General features: G+C 46.2%; 1 protein-coding gene across 5 annotated transcripts in view; it reads right to left on the bottom strand.

The window, feature by feature from the left end:
- The window catches only part of TRAPPC9 (trafficking protein particle complex subunit 9), a 622,060-nt gene that overhangs the window by 528,987 nt on the left and 76,288 nt on the right, over positions 1-16,785 (bottom strand). For all 5 annotated transcript variants that reach the window (XM_046642579.1, XM_046642581.1, XM_046642580.1 and 2 more), the window contains one exon: positions 8,279-8,422. In XM_046642579.1, coding sequence (XP_046498535.1) covers positions 8,279-8,422 — 144 coding nt within the window. The remainder of the gene's footprint in view (positions 1-8,278; positions 8,423-16,785) is intronic.

The raw sequence follows: 16,785 nt of genomic DNA, 5'->3' as shown, positions 1-16,785 counted from the left end.
CAGTGGACAAGGAGAGAGTCGTCCCAGAGGAGGACATCACACCCTGGAAAACCACAGGTCAGCAAAGCCGTCTGCAAAGGGCTAGGGAGGAAATATTTCAGGCTTTATGAGCCAAGAGGCAGATCAAGGATCTTATGTAGGTACTTACATATAATAAGTGAGAAAACACACTTTTTTATTGATGAAATGCAAAATATATAATTTATTACAATTTTTGTAATACAGGTTTACACACGAGAAGAACAGGATTTTTTTGGAGGGTAATGACATTTCCCTTAATTCGGGTTCAGGGTAAGGTTCCCTATCATCACATCAGTTGCAGATGTTCACCTGTAAAACCCTTCTTAGCTTGAAGGCCACGCTGAAGAAAGGCAGTGAGCTGGCTTTGACCCGCCGCTCTGGTTAGCTGACCTCTGCTGGAAACCATGGTGAGGAGCTGAAGTTGTATTTGAGGTACAAAGAGAGGCCATGGAGGCTGCAAGCAGGAGGGCAACATAATCTGATGTGTGTTTTTAAAAGGTCACCCAGGCTGCTTAGTAAAGAAGGGACTGCAGAGGGAGGCAAGGGAAAGCAGGAAGATCCATGAGGGGGAGAGTGCGGTCCAGGAACGAGATGCAGCGCTGGGATTACGGCGCTCAAGAGGGAGACAGATCTGTTCTAGTTACAGCTACTGAGACCTACTGATGGTCTGAAGGAGGGCGTAAGAAAAGAAGAATCAGAGACAACTCCCAGGACGTTAGCTTGAACAGTTAAGTGAGGAAAGATGAGAAACAGCTTCAGGGGAAGACGAAACAATACTTCTATCTGGAAAAGTTAAGTCCGAGTTAGACAGCTGAGTGGAATGAGAAGTTTGGGGAGAGATTGGGGCTGGAGATGTTAATTGGAGGGCCACCAACACATAAATGGCATTTAAAGGCAGGGGGTGTGAAAATATACTAAGTGAAAGAAGCCGACACAAAAGGCCATGTATTGTATGATTCCATTTATATGAAATGTCCAGAACAGGCAAATCCATAGAGACAGGAAGGAGCTCCACACTTGCTTAGGGGGCGAGGTAGGAGGGAACAGAGAGTGACTGGGTTTGAGGTTTCTATCAGGGTGGATGAAAATATTTCAACATTATATTGTGGGGATGGTTTACAACCCTGTGAATATACTAATGTACTTTAAACAGGTGAGCTGTATGGTATGTGAGTTGTTTCTCAATAAGTTTTCCTTTTAAAAAAATACACTTGAGTAAGATATTTGGTTTCCTGTCAGCAAAAGCATGACAACTGCTATGTGGGGACAGTTTTTTTGGAAATCAGAGATGCTCAAATATCCAAGGGCTGCTGGACACCAAAATCTGGGGCTCAGAGAAGCAGCCAGGAAACTAGGGGTCTAAATCTCAGGTAAGTCATCATTTCATTTATTCTTCCACTAGCCTAGCAAGATACCCAGTTTACGATGAAGAAACTAAGGCTGAGAGGATGCAGATCCTGATGGGCATGTCTCCATCAGCTTTCCACACAGACTTCGACACACTGCATCCGGGGTAGAGGCAGGCGAAGTGAAATATTTTCTGATCTCAAGTTCTAACAGTCGATCAAATTCATGTTCTAGACTACAAGACCTGGGATTTCGTGCTGCTCTGGCTGACCTGTGAACTGACTTCCTAATCTAAATCTACATGTTCAATGACAAGGCGGCAATGGCCACATTCCCAACAACTGAAGTGTGCGAAATGCGGAACACCAAACAGGGTGGGGACCACACATACCCAAGTGCCAGTTACACTGCCCACCACTCCTTGCCCAAAAGATGTGCCTCAGCAGCCCTGCCCTCTCTTCCCCCAGGCCCTCCCACTTCTCTTCCACCTCCCACCATACACCACCCTGCTCCAATAAGAAAATTACCAAACAGAATGCAAATTGCAACAGTTACACATCTTGGAAAAGAACAGTATCCAGATCTTCTAACCCTCTGAGGTTCCTCTGGGGTCATTCTGCTGTTTCCTGGACAAGAGATTCCATTTCTTTCTCCGGGTCCTCTTAAGGTACCTCGGTTAAGAGAACCCCCAATCTCTGACCCAAGAGCCGGAGTCCTGGTCCCCCAGGAGGAAAACACTGTTTTAGGACATTCATTAAGTACTTCTTTGCACCAGACACATTGTCATGCACTTCAGGTACGTTATCTATAATCCTACGACAACACCACCAGGTAGAAAAGAAACCAGAGCTTAGACGGGTTTTCAAGGAAACTCTGTCTACCCAGAGTCCTCCAGCAAAATGCTGAACCACAGCAAAACAAACACACAAAAATCCTTCAGATCCCAACAGGGACAAGCCCAACAAGCATGTGAAGCTTAAAGTTTACTAAGAAAGCATCTAAACTCCAGAGCAAGAACAAAGCCCTCTGCCATCATAACATGGTAAAGCAATTCTGACGGCAGAAACTCTTTGAAATCAGGTCCCTCCTAATGCAATTTCATTCACTGGCCCTGCACGGTCTCCAAGGCATCCCCTTTCATCCCCCCTTGGCCTTCTCACTGCAGCGTTAACATGAGTTATTAAAAGCACATAATTGTTTTCCTGCCCTTCACTCACAGGAGCACATCCAGTGTGTGGATAATCCTTATCCTCTCACCGGGGACCTTGGATCTGAATCCCTAAGACAGTTTAGCTAGCTAATTTCTCCCCTTGCTCCCTCTTTAAGTAATTTGATATCAAAGCAGCAAGTCTTTCATTTTCCACAGAAATCGGCGTCAGCAGCTACAAACTCATCCTTGAACAGCCAACGCGAGGATCGCGATCAGGAGGCGGGTGGGCGCTGGGCCACAGGCGGAAGTCTGCTGAACCCTGCTGGAGATGACCAGAAGCCACCGATGGATTTCTGAACTGGCCACGCAGAAGGAGCATCGACTGGGCAGCACAGCAGAGGGTGTACTCAAAGAGACACAACCTTCGTTCATTCAGCAGCATCTGAGGGCCTACTAGGCGCCACGTGCTGTTCCAGGTACAGGGATACTTCTTGTCCTGGAGGAGCTGACAGGCCAGGTGGGAGGGCAAGCAGACCAGCAACTCCAGTCGTGCAGCCCAGAGTGGAGGCAGCTATGATAGCAGCAGGTGCATGCTCAGTGGGCTCCCGCAGGGCAGTGCTATAGTCAGAGAAGGGACAAATTCCTGGACAAAGTGACAGAAATGGGAGTGGCCACAGAGGACAGGTGGAATAGCATGTGCAGAGGCAGCAGAACACAAATGCTGCTGTATCTGGAGCTGTCAGAATGTAAATAACCAGAACACACGGTGAACACGAGAGTGGGAAAGGACGGGGCCAGCAGGAGTGTTAAGACGGGCCGCTCTAAACCTTTCACAAAGTCAGGATCCCTCTCCTGCTCACGAGACTCCCGTGCCACACACAGTCTACTGCCACAGTGCCACGGGGGCTTGTACCTGTATGCCCAGTCAGGAAGCCCCGAGAAAATAGTAACATGGTCATGCTTCCAAAGAAAAGTCCATAAATCCTCAAGTTATAGATAGTGTAAGTTATAGAAGTGGGAAAAAAATGACAAAAAGTCCCAGGGAACTGAGACCCTTTTCATGTAAATAGTTGCCCTCATAACTTATCTTCTGCGTTCACTCATATTTGCACATATTCGAGGGTACATGTGGGGCAGGGAAGGGCAAGAAATCCCTAGATTATGCCGTCTTCACCAGCAAACAACCAGACAGGTTTACATACGGCAAGAAGGCTACACAGACCCCCACCTTAAGCCCAGGATCATTTCTTTTCTTTCTTGGCTGCTCTTCTATTCCATATTTAATTTCAATGCAGCAATACTTAGAAATGTTAATTATCAACTCTATGAATGTACCATGAGCTCTCCAGAAGAAAGGTCACCCAATATATTAAAATATCCATCATTAAAATAATAACAAACTACCACACAACGTGTAACATCTAAGTTATACAAATGAGAAAATGGAGGCACAGGAAGAATTTAATTATTGATCTGAGGTTACAGCAATTAGAGGTTGAGGTTAGTGGAAAGAACCTTTTAGACCTCCTGATTTCTGTCCTTTTCTCAGGAGACTCCAATTAACCAAATACCATTATACCCAGGCCTTTAAGGAGACAGCGATTTGCTCAACAGTGTCAAATGTCCCAGTTCCTCTCCTGTTAAACTTAGCGTCTTTAGATCACTAATTAATATGATCTCACATAACCAGCAAGCTCCTTCTCTCATGGAGCTTCTGAGGGAAGACAGCCACTGGCCAACTAAACATGCACTGATTCTCTCGTTAGAATTCTGAGAAGTGCACAAAGGAAGAGAGCAAAAGGCAGGAGCACCTGGTCCTATGGGGCCCTTGTAAAAGGCCTCCAGAGGAAGTCCAGACCAGGGGAGTCACCTGGTAATGGGGGCAGGGGATGGGAAAGGGGAGCAAGCAAAGGCCCTGCCGTGGGAAGGAGGATGTGTGTCTGGGAGACAAAGTCCAAGGCGAGGTAGCTGAGGGAGGCGGAGGTGTAGGCAGCTCAGGGAAAGGACGTGGGGCCGTGTCATCACGACTGACGGTCGTGGGAGACCGTTCACATGTGAACGCGAAGTCTGTGGCAAAGTGGTACCAAGAGAGAACAGACAAAAGGGGACATGACAAAAGGGGACATGGACGAGCCCACGGTAAGCATGGCACTCAGAACTCTAAGGCCCAGTGAGCAGGGTCCACTCAGACTGGACGCTGCACCTGGTACTGTGTTTTCAGAGTGGCTAGGTCACAGGGAGGTTCAAGGAACCACAGGACTGGCAGCAGGGCAGGCAGCACCCTCGGGGGCTTGAGGAGAGCTGCTCACCGGTCACCAAGCAAAAACTCAATACAGTGGGCAACAAATAGACCATGCCCATGTCACCACTGAACCCCAGCCTCCCCAACACCAGAGATTGGTTGTCCTGGGAACTCTGCCTTAGTCAGTTCCTCCCTCACTGCAAAGAAACCCAAAGCACAGATCACGCAGATGGCCAGCTCCGACGCTGATCTTGCTGCTCTACTGCTGACTCCACAGGCAGCATGAAGACAAACACAATTCAAACAAAACACTAAGGGTAACGGAAACCAAGCACGCACAGAGAAGCTGTGCCGCCACCCGCTGGGGACTGGCATCCAAGTGGTCATTTGCTTGGGTCCCCTAAAGTCTTAAATAGAAAGCAATAGCTACTCCACACCAAGAAGGACACAAAGAACCACAGTAAGGGGCAAGTGCTTTAAGGACACTGGTAACAGAGAGCCACAGGGGCTCACGAGAGGAGAGTTCATTACTACAGAGATGCCATGGAAGTCACTATAGAGACTCGACACTTCCTGTAAAGAATGCTGGAGCTCCAACAGGTGCCACTGGGAAGACAGGCTTTAGGAGTGAAGAGTATGGCATGAGAAGGACAGACATGACATTCAAGGAACAGAGTTCACACAGTTGGCTTGAATGAAGTTTGAGGACACACAGTGACACGGGAGAGGATGAGGCTACACAAGAAGAATCGAGTCAGATTCTGTGAGGTGCCTTGGAACTTTCTTCTAATTCTCAACTCTTTTTCTGCTTAAGAACAATGCTGGATGGGGGCTGGCCCCGTGGCCGAGGGGTTAAGTTCACCCGCTCCGCTGCAGGCGGCCCAGTGTTTCGTTGGTTCAAATCCTGGGCGCGCATATGGCACTGTTCATCAAGCCACGCTGAGGCAGCGTCCCATGTGCCACAACTAAAAGGACCCACAACGAAGAATATATAATATGTACCTGGGGCCTTTGGGGAGAAAAAGGAAAAAATTTTTTAAAAATTAAAAAAAAAAAAAAAAATGCTGAAGGGGCCAGCCCAGTGGTGTAGTGGTTAAGTTCACACGCTCCACTTTGGCAGCCCAGGATTCATGGGTTGGGATCCTGGGTGCAGACCTACACATCACTCATCAAGCCATGCTGTGGCAGCGTCCCACATACAAAACAGAGGAAGACTGGTACAGATGTTAGCTCAGAGCCAATCTTCCTCAAGCAAAAAGAGAAAGATTGGCAATAGATGTTAGCTCAGGGCCAATCTTCCTTACCAAACACACACACACACACACACACACACACACACACACACACAATGCTGTATTTTTTTTTTTTTTTAAAGATTGGCACCTGGGCTAACAACTGTTGCCAATCTGTTGTTTTTTTTTTCCTGCTTTATCTCCCCAAACCCCCCAGTACATAGTTGTATATCTTAGTTGCAGGTCCTTCTAGTTGTGGGATGTGGGATGCCGCCTCAACGTGGCCTGACGGGCAGTGCCATGTCCGCGCCCAGGATCCGAACCCTGGGCCGCCACAGCGGGGTGTGCGAACTTAACCACTCGGCCACGGAACCGGCCCATAATGCTGTATTTTTTATGCAATAGCTATAACTGAAACCCTTTCCTCTCTCATTTTAGAAAAGCATATTGGGATGCAGTAAGTCAGACTGATGCAAGGACATGAATCTTCTCCCTTGTTTTGCAAAAGCAATCACACACCAACTTCAATATTTTTGTTTTGAAGCTAATGATAATTGAGATCTTAGTGTAAGTTCCATCACGAATGCCTTATAGGAATTAATGCAGTTAAACCTTACAACCACTCCATGAGAGACACGCCACTCTATTATCCTGGAGTCAAGGAGACTGCTACAATCACAGGAAACAGAACAGTCGGGGAAAAGCAATGGGGGGAGGTGGGGGAGAGAGAGAGAAATACATTGATTTTAAAAATGCAAAGACAGAGGAGCATCAACTTAGTAAATGCTGGGATGTGGGGGTCAAGGAGTGCAGAGGTTGAGCCAAAGTCTCCACTGGGATACCCGGAATGAGGGGTAGCACTGTAGCAGACAACGACATGCCACTCAGTACAGAACGACTAGATTCTCCAGGCAGTGCTGCCCTCTCCAGAAAGTGTTCTCCACTGGACAGAGCCCCCCGGTCCAAGAGCACGCCCCCTCCTGAGAGCCGTGTGCATTCAGCACCCGGGCGTCGGAGAGTAAAGACCTAGCCCCTCAGCACACGGCAGACATCTCTCTGAAGGGCCATCCCAGCTTCAGAGGTCCCGTTAGGTGGGCTGAGACCTTTTCCACCACTGCTGGGAGTCCTCTCCAGAAAATGCCCTCAACAGAAGAAAACTACCCCCCCAGGGTAACCTGCATTACCGGGCAATATGGGAGTAGAAAGGCCTGGCCCTTGGTACAGTGCAGGACAACTCTGCAGGGCCGTCCCAGCTCAGAGCTCAGTGGGCCGGCTGAGGCCTTTGCTGATACTGCGCTGAGGCCCGACTTCTCCCTCTGTCCAATCTTGCCTCCTTCTGTTCTCTTCAATGGGTGTTGATCCCAGGAGCAGTGCCTAAGAAACTTCCCACACATTCCTCTCCATATCAGAGAGTGCTTCCCAGAGAACCCGACCTGCAACACACACTGAACTGGCGTGAGAGACACAGGCAGAGAGGGAGGATGACGGGAAGCGACTGAGTTCTGTTTTTCATGTGCTGATTTTCGAGTGCCTATGGAACATCCAAAGGGAGGTGTCCTGCAAGCAGCAAAACAGACATATGTGGGGCTCAGGGTGAAATCTGGGTTGAAAATAAACAGACTACGACTGAAACCCAAAAAGCAGACGACACCCAGGAACAGTGTGAGGAGAGAAAACGGAGGAAAGAACCAGAAGACAGTAGCCTTGACACGTAGGCAAAGATACTGCCTGATACCATCAGTGCAAACACCGCGAAGTGCATCCCTGGTTTGGGAAGTCAAGACGGAAGCTGCCCTTGAGGGAAGCAGGGCCTGGAATGGGGCACAAAGAGGGCTTTGGGGTTCTGGCATGTTTCCGACCCAGGTGCCAGGCACAGGGGTGGTCACTCTGTGAAAATTCACTGAGCTGTACTCTTATGAACTGTGCACTTCTCTATATAAACGTTACACTTTGACATTTACATTTTACACGATACAGGAAAAGGCAAGGGGGACCCATGCAGAAGGCTTAGAAGTAGAGAGAAAAGCAGTAGAGTATGGTGAGAGAGGGCCCAGGGGGAACAGGGCGTGAAGAACACGGTGGGCAGTGGCATCAGGCACCCTGGGAAGCGTACAGTAAGGAAGGACGGGGAGCCGAGGACACAGTGGAGTATGTGTCTTCTTACCCACAGAGAGTTGGGAAACACCATCCACCCACCTAAACCTCAGCCGGGTGTTTACGTGGGCCAGCACCAAGAGTGCTCTCAACACACTCCCTTGAAAAAAAGTATAGTTTGAATTCACTTACCTTGATCTGACAAAAAATCCAGCATGGTCTGTAACAGGAAGGACAAGTGCCTGACAGAAAGAGCAGGATTCCCCATCCTTCGGGAGGCATAGACCAACTCATGAAGCAAACGCATCTGGACGGCAGCCCAGCCTCGGTGCGTGCCTGCGATGAAAGTCACAACATCATAAAGCGCTTCAGGAGGGTGCACTGGCGACAGAGCAGAAAGCGTGAGCCTCTCTTGGAAATGAGCTTAATGTAATGCATAAAACTTGGTGATTTAAAGACAAATGCCTCAACCAGGAAACTCAAAGAGCCACACAAAACATTTCCCCTGTGCCTTCTTATCCCGGAAAAGAACTCTAAAGTGATATTTCTTCATACGTTAAAAAAATGTCTCATACTATTCTCTCTCTCTTCCGCAAAGACATAATTTAAAAAATAACCCCACTTTGAAAATATCATAAGCTTAGAACAAAAGATTATGTTTTCAATGGCATGTCTTTGAATTACAGACGTACGTTTTTTAGAAAAATACTAATATTTGATGGGCCTTCATTATTGACAACCAAGGACATTCAATTAAAAAGCACAACATTTCTCTAAGGTATAAGTGCAGAAAAGCAGATAACTAAATTAGAAAAAAAGGTTATCAGTGGACTTTCATGGCTGCTTCCTCCAAAATAATTCAGCGTGTTTGAAATTAAAGGCAGGGAAATCAGTTGCACAGCCGTTGAAAAGTATCTCTTTACAATCACAGAATTTTAGAATTATTTATTCCATTTCCCTTTTGGCAACAATTACTACTTTTAAATATTTTCCACCTTAGACTTTTTCATGAAGAAGACATGGTAACAGGAATCCAAAACAAATAAGTTACCACCTGGTGTTGTGCATCTAGGGGCCCTAGGGGCTTGGTAGAAAAGCTGGAGAAAAATATTTAAAGACTCCAATCAAAGGGTTCCTCCTGTCATGGCCAGAATTGACCTCCTCTCCCACTGTCCTGCCCTACACGGCTGACCATCCCTTTTGTATATTTCCACTATATTATGCACAAATTTTGACCCCTAGGCACTATCCGGCAGGTGAAGTGAGGCACCTATAAACTCGTGTGCTTGTTTCTTCCACCAATCCTTAATTTCCCTGGGAGCCAGGACTGTGTCTTATTCATTCTGGTCTCCTTAATGTCCAGCAGGATGCCTGACACACTGTTGGTACTTAACCAGCATGTGGATCAAGTTGAAAGCCTGATGAAAGAAAGTGCCCCTATTTTTCAGACGTGCAAACTTAAGCCTAGAGGGTAAAATGACATGATTTCTGGGATTGGCTGTAAAATACTTCAACAAAGAAAGAGAACAAATAAAAGAAAAAGAATGGTATAAATAAGGTAAACATGGCAAAATCTTGATAATTATTTAATCTAGGTGATGGGCTCACTGTAGTATTTTCTCTAATTTGTATATATTTAAATTATTTCATAGTAATTTTTTAATTGAAATTCTTGGAGCTGAATTTCAATTAAAACCTGCGCACACACACAGCCATCACTTTATCTCATAGTAGTTTATCTTACAGAAATCTTTTGGAATGTAAAATGGTAGCCCTTTTCATACAACAACAGACAAGGAAAGAAAGATAAGTCCCTTCAGTATGTCCACAATGTCAAAAGAAGCTAAGACCAAATGCCAAAATAAAATACGAGATTTTAAAAAGGATTAAGAAGCTGAAACCAATGCCGTGACTAACCAGCCATGAACTCAGAATGACCCAAACTAACTAATCTCAACACTACCATATTGAGAAGGTTTTCTCATTTAAGAATTGGGGAAATATCACTTTGCTGATTTTTTTAAAAATAGATAATGATCCACTGCCTACCAGAGGAAATTTATAAGTAAGACTGAGTATAAATTTTTTTAACACTAAGTACCGTAGAAGTCATAATTTCTACGTGATTCAAATTGCTCCTCCTATAAAATCTGAATTTTTTTATGCATAAGGCAGATTTGCAGCACATGACCCAGTGATAAAATTTTCAACACTCTTGTATTTGAAAACTTCACCAATTTGAGAGTTTATTACATCAACTATTGCCTTTTAGCGAATCCATTTGCCTTGCCTGCCTCTTTCATAGGAGTTCCTGGGGAAAATTTAATGCCTCGCTCAGGAAAAGGCTGAGCAAAAGGTATGGTCAAAAATCTTCATATATAACAACACGAATAAGATTAAAATGATAATAAACAGCCCATAAGCTGGCAAATACACACAGCAGACATCTGTGTTCCCATCTTGACTTTCCGTAACCAGCTATTGAAAATGTTCATTTCAAGAAATAGGTAGAAACACATTTCAGGTCCCGAGAACACAGACAATTCACCTTTTATTCACAGCTACCGGGTTTAGAAGATTTCCATTTAGTTCTCTGAGAAATGTTGAAAGTGGTCCAGAGCAACAGTAGTGATGGGTTTAAAGTGATTTTTATTTCTTATTAAAAATATAGCCAGCTAACATCTATCATTTTTACTTTATCTGATGTCACTCCCTTACCTTCTTTCCCCAACTCCTTTCACACAATGATGGTGAATGGCCGCCCCCCTCCCCCAAACAGAAGGCCAAGCAAAAAGTACCAAATCACTTGGAGGTGTGCATATTTGTTTCATTTTTCAAAAGAAACATGTTTCATTCATCTATTTAAAAATTAAGATCAAGAAACAACCTCTATACAGTAAATGGCAACAAACACGTGTCATTGTAGCTGCTCATTAGGTTTGGTCCCACATCACACATATTTACTTGGACACCTGCCATGTGCCAGCAAGGGGACAAGGTGAGAGTCGGGGGCTCTGCTCCCACGGGGTTCACAGGCTAGTGGGGGAGGCGGATGTTAAATCACTGCCCCAGGTGTTTTTTAAATGAACTTACAAATTATGGAGAGTGCTGTAAGGAAGAACAGAAATCAACAAAAGAGGACGGATAAAAGGATCTCATTTAGGCTGAGGTTCCACTTAGAGGTCCTCTCTGAAGAACTGACATTCAGCTGAGACCTGAAGGGTGCCTGATTAAGCAGGTGAAGAACAAGGGACGGACACTCCTGGATGAAGGAAGAGCCATTAAAAGACCTCTGACAAACAGACTCAGACATCAAATATACCTGGCCCCAGTTTAGAAAGAAAAAAACTAAGACAACTCCTAGTGTAAGCTGCATAAAGCCCAGGTGGATTGCTTTTACTCTGGAGCCAGCCTGCGGTTCTATTCAAAGGATACAAAAAAAGTAACTGGAAAGCAATTTCGATCTTTCCTGAAGGCTCTCAGAAGCAAGCTAATGCAGATTCCATTCAGAGCGCACATGGAAACTTTTAAAACGCCCTTTCTCGTCTCTCTATAGAGCAATGGTATCACTGCTTTAATCCTCTTCCCAAACACTAACCTCGCCCCATGAAATTTCCCGGGAACAGAGCCCAAATGAGCTCGGACACACAGCTCTCCCCTTCTCAGGCTTGAAGGTCTCTTCTCGTCTCTTCCACCAATAACTCCTAGCCTTTCAAGTGTGAATCCCACAAGTTTCTGGGGCTTGTCCAGTGACTTTGCCCTTAATTCCAATCACTGCTACCAGAGGGCAGGAAACGGGGCTACCCTGGCAACATCCACTTCTTCTCAAGGGGGCACAGGCCTTGTCACACTTGGCAGTCAGTGCACTTTATTTCACCCCTTTCTGAGGGCAGCTCTGGAATCAGATCTCACCTGACAGTGTTCACTGAGCACTGTCCTAAGCACCTCACAGGGACTGACTCATTCAATCCTCATAACATCGTCCCCACGAAACAGATAAAAACCACCATCCCCATCGTACAGATGAGGAAACAGAGACACAGGACACTGAGTGACTTGACCAAGGTCACACAGCTAGTCGGTTGTGGCATCCACCCTCTCAGGAGCTGCACAACCTTAGGAACAACATTTAACCTCATCAAGCCTCTGTTCCCTCAAGTGTCACAGGGGGTTCACAGCACCCACTCACCAAGCTGTGAGAAACGACGCTACACATATGAAACCATTCACCATGAGGCCACAGGTAGCCTTGGTGTGGCTTAGGAAAAGATGTCCCTCCGGGAAAGCACAGCCCACAGGCACAAGGCTTAGCAGGGTGTGCTGAGAGAAGAACCAGTGTATGAGACAGACAAAGGGGCCCTCCATCTGGACTTCTCCAGCCCTGAGCCAGGGCAGAGAGCTGGGGAAGCACAGCAGGCTCTGGGTTTCGGCCCTCACCTGTGCCGGTGGCCAGCACCCTTGTGCAGGCCACAACCTCAGGCAGGGACCCTGCCTAGCATAGCAACTGCTCTATGTTCATCACTTAAAATACTTGGAAATATTGAAGAAAATGTGAACAATCACATTTTGACAACAATCAATTTTTTCTCATGTCCAATGAGGACAATTTTTTTTACTAGATAAAAATATCCTTGACTTCAAGACTCACTATAAAGCTACAAAAATTAAATCAGTGGGTATTGGCAAAAGAACAGACTAATAATCAGTGGAACAGAACAGAGAGCCCAGAAACAGACACACCTAAATAGAGTCAAGTGGTCTTTGACAAAGGAGCCAATGCAACACAATGGAGCAAAGACAGTCTTTTCAACAAATGGTGCTGGAACAACTGGACATTCACATGCAAAAAAGTGCATCCAGACACAGACCTTACACCTTTCACAAAAGCTACCTCAACATAGATCACAGACACAAATGTAACATGCAAACTATAGAACTCCTAGAAGATAACATCAGCAAAACCTAGATGACCTTGGGTTTGGCAATGACTTTTTAGGTACAACACCAAAGGCACAATCCATGAAAGAAAGAACGAATAAACTGGACTTCATTAAAATTAAAAACTTCTGCTCTGTGAAAGACAATGTCAGGAGAATAAAACAAGCCATAGACTAAGAGAAAATATTTCCAAAAGACGTATCTGATAAAGGACTATTATCCAAAATATACAAAAAATTCTTAAAACTTAACAATAAGAAAATGAACAACTCAATTAAAAAAAGGGGAAAAGACCTGAACAGATACCTCACCAAGAAGACACAGAATGACAAATAAGCATATGTAAAGATGCTCAACATCATATGTCATGAGGGAAATGCAAATTAAAACAACAGTGAGATACCACTACACACTTATTACAATGGCCAAAGTCCAAAACACTGACAACACCAAATGCTGACAAGGATGTGGAGCAACAGGAACTCTCATTCATTGTGGTGGGGATGCAGAATGGTTCAACCACTTTGGAAGACAGTTTGGTGGTTTCTTACAAAATTAAACATACTCTTACCACATGATCCACCAATAGCATGCCCTGGTATTTACTCAAAGAAGCTGAAAACTTACATCCACACAAAAACCTGCACACAGATATTTATGGCAGCTTTATTGATAAGTGCCAAAACTTGGAAACAATCAAGACATCCTTTAGTGGACGAACGGATAAATAAACTATGGTCCATCTGGACAATGGAATATTATTCAGCACTAAAAACAAATGAGCTATCAAGCCATGAAATGATATTGAGGATCCTTAAATGCATATTACTAAGTGAAAGAAGGCAATCTGAAAAGGCGACATACTATTATTGCAACTGTATGACATTCTGGGAAAGGCAGAACCAAACAGACAGTAAAAAGATCAATGGTCGTCAGGGGTTGTGGGGGGTGGGGGAGGGATGAATGCATGGAGCACTGGGGACTTTTAGGGCAGTGAAAATACTCTGTATGGCACTATAATGTGGGTACATGTCATTATACATTTGTCCAAACCCACAGAATGCACAACACCAAGAGTGAACCTGAACGGAAATTATGGGTTCTGGGTGATCACATGTTCAGTATAGGTTCATCGACTGTAACAAACGCATCACTCTGGTGGGGATGTTGATAATGAGCGAGGCTGTGCGGGCGCTAAGGGGATATGGGAAATCTCTGTACTTTACACTCAATTTTGCTGTGAACCTAAAAGTGCTCTTAAAAAAATCTATCTTTAAAAAAAATAGGGGGCCAGCCAAGTGGCATAGTGGTTAAGTTCGTGCACTCCGCTTAGGTGTCCTGGGGTTCGCAGGTTCGGATCCTGGGCGTGGACCTAGCACCACAGGTCAAGCCATGCTGTGGAGGCATCTCACATAAAGCAGAGGAAGACTGGCACAGATGTTAGCTCAGGGCCAGTCTTCCTCACAGAAAAAAAAAAGCAAAAAAATAAAATCACACAGGGGAAAGTGTGGTGGTAGGAGGAACATGGTAAAATTAACTCTTACTATTAAAAAAAAACAGCACTTCTTCAAGGCACAGGTGACACGGAAATAGAAGTAAGTCCACTCTCTGTGCTGCACACCCGTATGCTGACTGCAGACACCCCTACACATCCGGGTGCACCCAGTCCACACAGACGGGTGATGACTGCACACCTCTAAGTGCTCCTTCTCTGCTGCTCGTCTTCTGCCTATTAATGTGCTGAGAGGAAACAGGACGGGAAGTCACCCCCCATTTCAGAAGAGCATGTAAGGGAGGCCAACAAGCTTCCTGTCACCTTTTAGTTCCCTGCTCCTCACCTTTAAGAGCAAACCATGGCTGCGACACACTCCTAAGAGCACTGTTCAGTTTACACGCCTTGTTCTCGTCTCCCATGTCTCTCTTCTGAGAAGCAGAAAGGCGCTTACAACCAGACCGCCAGAGTGGCTACAAAGAGGCCAGGAATTCAGAAACAGCCTCAGCCCAGAAGCCACTCCCCAGAAAGCTGGCACTGCGTGGATATGAATAAAGTAAGCGTAGGCCAGCGAGGACCCAAGAGCCAAGCTCTCCTGAAAACCTGCGTGGTCTCTTCACTGCTGTCCTCGTTGTAGCTCTAGCCCAGGCCAGCTTCCTGCAAAACACACCAGCCCAGCGCAGCGGCAAATCTTATCTGGATCCCAAACCCCTCATCCTGCCAGAGTCTGACCTTGGCTCCCAAAATCCAGCGACTCCCTAATCACACATCACACCCTTCCTCTCCTTTCTTCACTGTCCTCTGCCCGCCTGGTCAGCCTGGACCTAGAGCCATACTCTCAGGCTCCCCCCTTCTTGACTCCATTACCAAGGAGTGTTCCCAGCAGAAACAACACTAAGTGGAGCCCACCTTGCCCTTCTGGACCCCAACTTCCCCATCTGTAAGGAGAGGGTCAAAGCTGGATCATTCTCTAAGAATCATGTGAGAATTTTCCAAGCACATATGCCCAGGCCTCACTCCACACTTCCCCCGGCCTGCCACTGAAGAGCTGGACCTGGACCAGCGTGGGAAAGCAGCTGGCTCGGCACTGTGAGGTGACAGGCGCAGAGCCCAGGGACAGAGAGCAGGAGCGGGGACAGCTCAGGCAGAGGGCTGGCCCAGGCACTCCATGAGCAGTGACAGGACCCACTGGAAGGTTTTCATTTCTGGATTGCAAGTCCCTGTTGTTCTCAGGCTCCAAGATAACGTTCTGTCCAACACCACGTGGTCTTGGTGCTTCAGACACTAAAGACACTCCTGTGACCACAGCTGGGGCAAAGCTATTCAAAGAGAGTAGAAGCAGCCCTGAGAAACCAGTTAAAGGCCCCCAAGAGGTGCCATGTGGAAATCAGGACAGTCTCTGGGGAAGTACCTTTCTGCCACCGCCCTGGGGTTCCTTGTCTGTAAAAGAGACACCAGCACTGAAATCACAGGATTTCATCAGTAGTACTTTATATAGTACTCACTGCCCATCTAAAAGTGCCAACCATGAAACAGGTGCTCAGCAAACCTTAGCTTCCATCCGATCTCTTAGGAGAAAACAGAGAAAAAAGAAATTCCAGACAGGAAGAGCAGATGACACGGCAGGTGGGAAAAATCTGTCACGATTTCTGTTTGGGTAAGATGGTGAAGTAGGAGCTGGTAGAGAGTAGCCAGTGAACGAATTCATATGTGGTTTATCCTCAGCACACGGCGTGGTGTCCAGCACAAAGCAGGGACCAACAAATGTCTGCTGAAGAGCGAGACCTTCCAGAGAGTCTACCCTCGACCTCTTCAGCTGGACCATCGCCAATGGCTGAGACAAAAGCCAGGGACGGAATTTAGTTTCAAAATTCCTCCACTAACAGTCATAGTGAACCACAATCACTGATAATACCCAACACAGACAAAAGTCAAGTCCCATGTTTAATATAAAAAAATCAACAGCAAGGGTACAGGATGGAGGAGACCTGACAAGGTCACGTGACAAGGCTCCATTACGTGAGCCCAATTTAAAAAGGGCATGCGCTCAGGCTGCATAAATGGAAAAGTATACAGTGTGCCCAGTTAGCAATGGGCCTGCCAAATCTCCCTGCTGTGGCTGCAGAGACGCAGGACAACTCAGGCCCTAAAGACAAAACTCCAGGGCTGCTCCATTCCTAGCAACCCTCCTGAGCACACATGCCTATCCACTGAGCCTCAGCTCTTCCTACCACACAGACCAGGGCACTGCAGGCCAGAGCAGAAGTGC

The sequence above is a fragment of the Equus quagga genome, chromosome 16 (genome assembly GCF_021613505.1).
Source record: "Equus quagga isolate Etosha38 chromosome 16, UCLA_HA_Equagga_1.0, whole genome shotgun sequence".
Taxonomy (NCBI): domain Eukaryota; kingdom Metazoa; phylum Chordata; class Mammalia; order Perissodactyla; family Equidae; genus Equus; species Equus quagga.
Note: the sequence above shows the minus strand (reverse complement) of the source record. Positions and strands in the feature narration are given on the sequence as shown.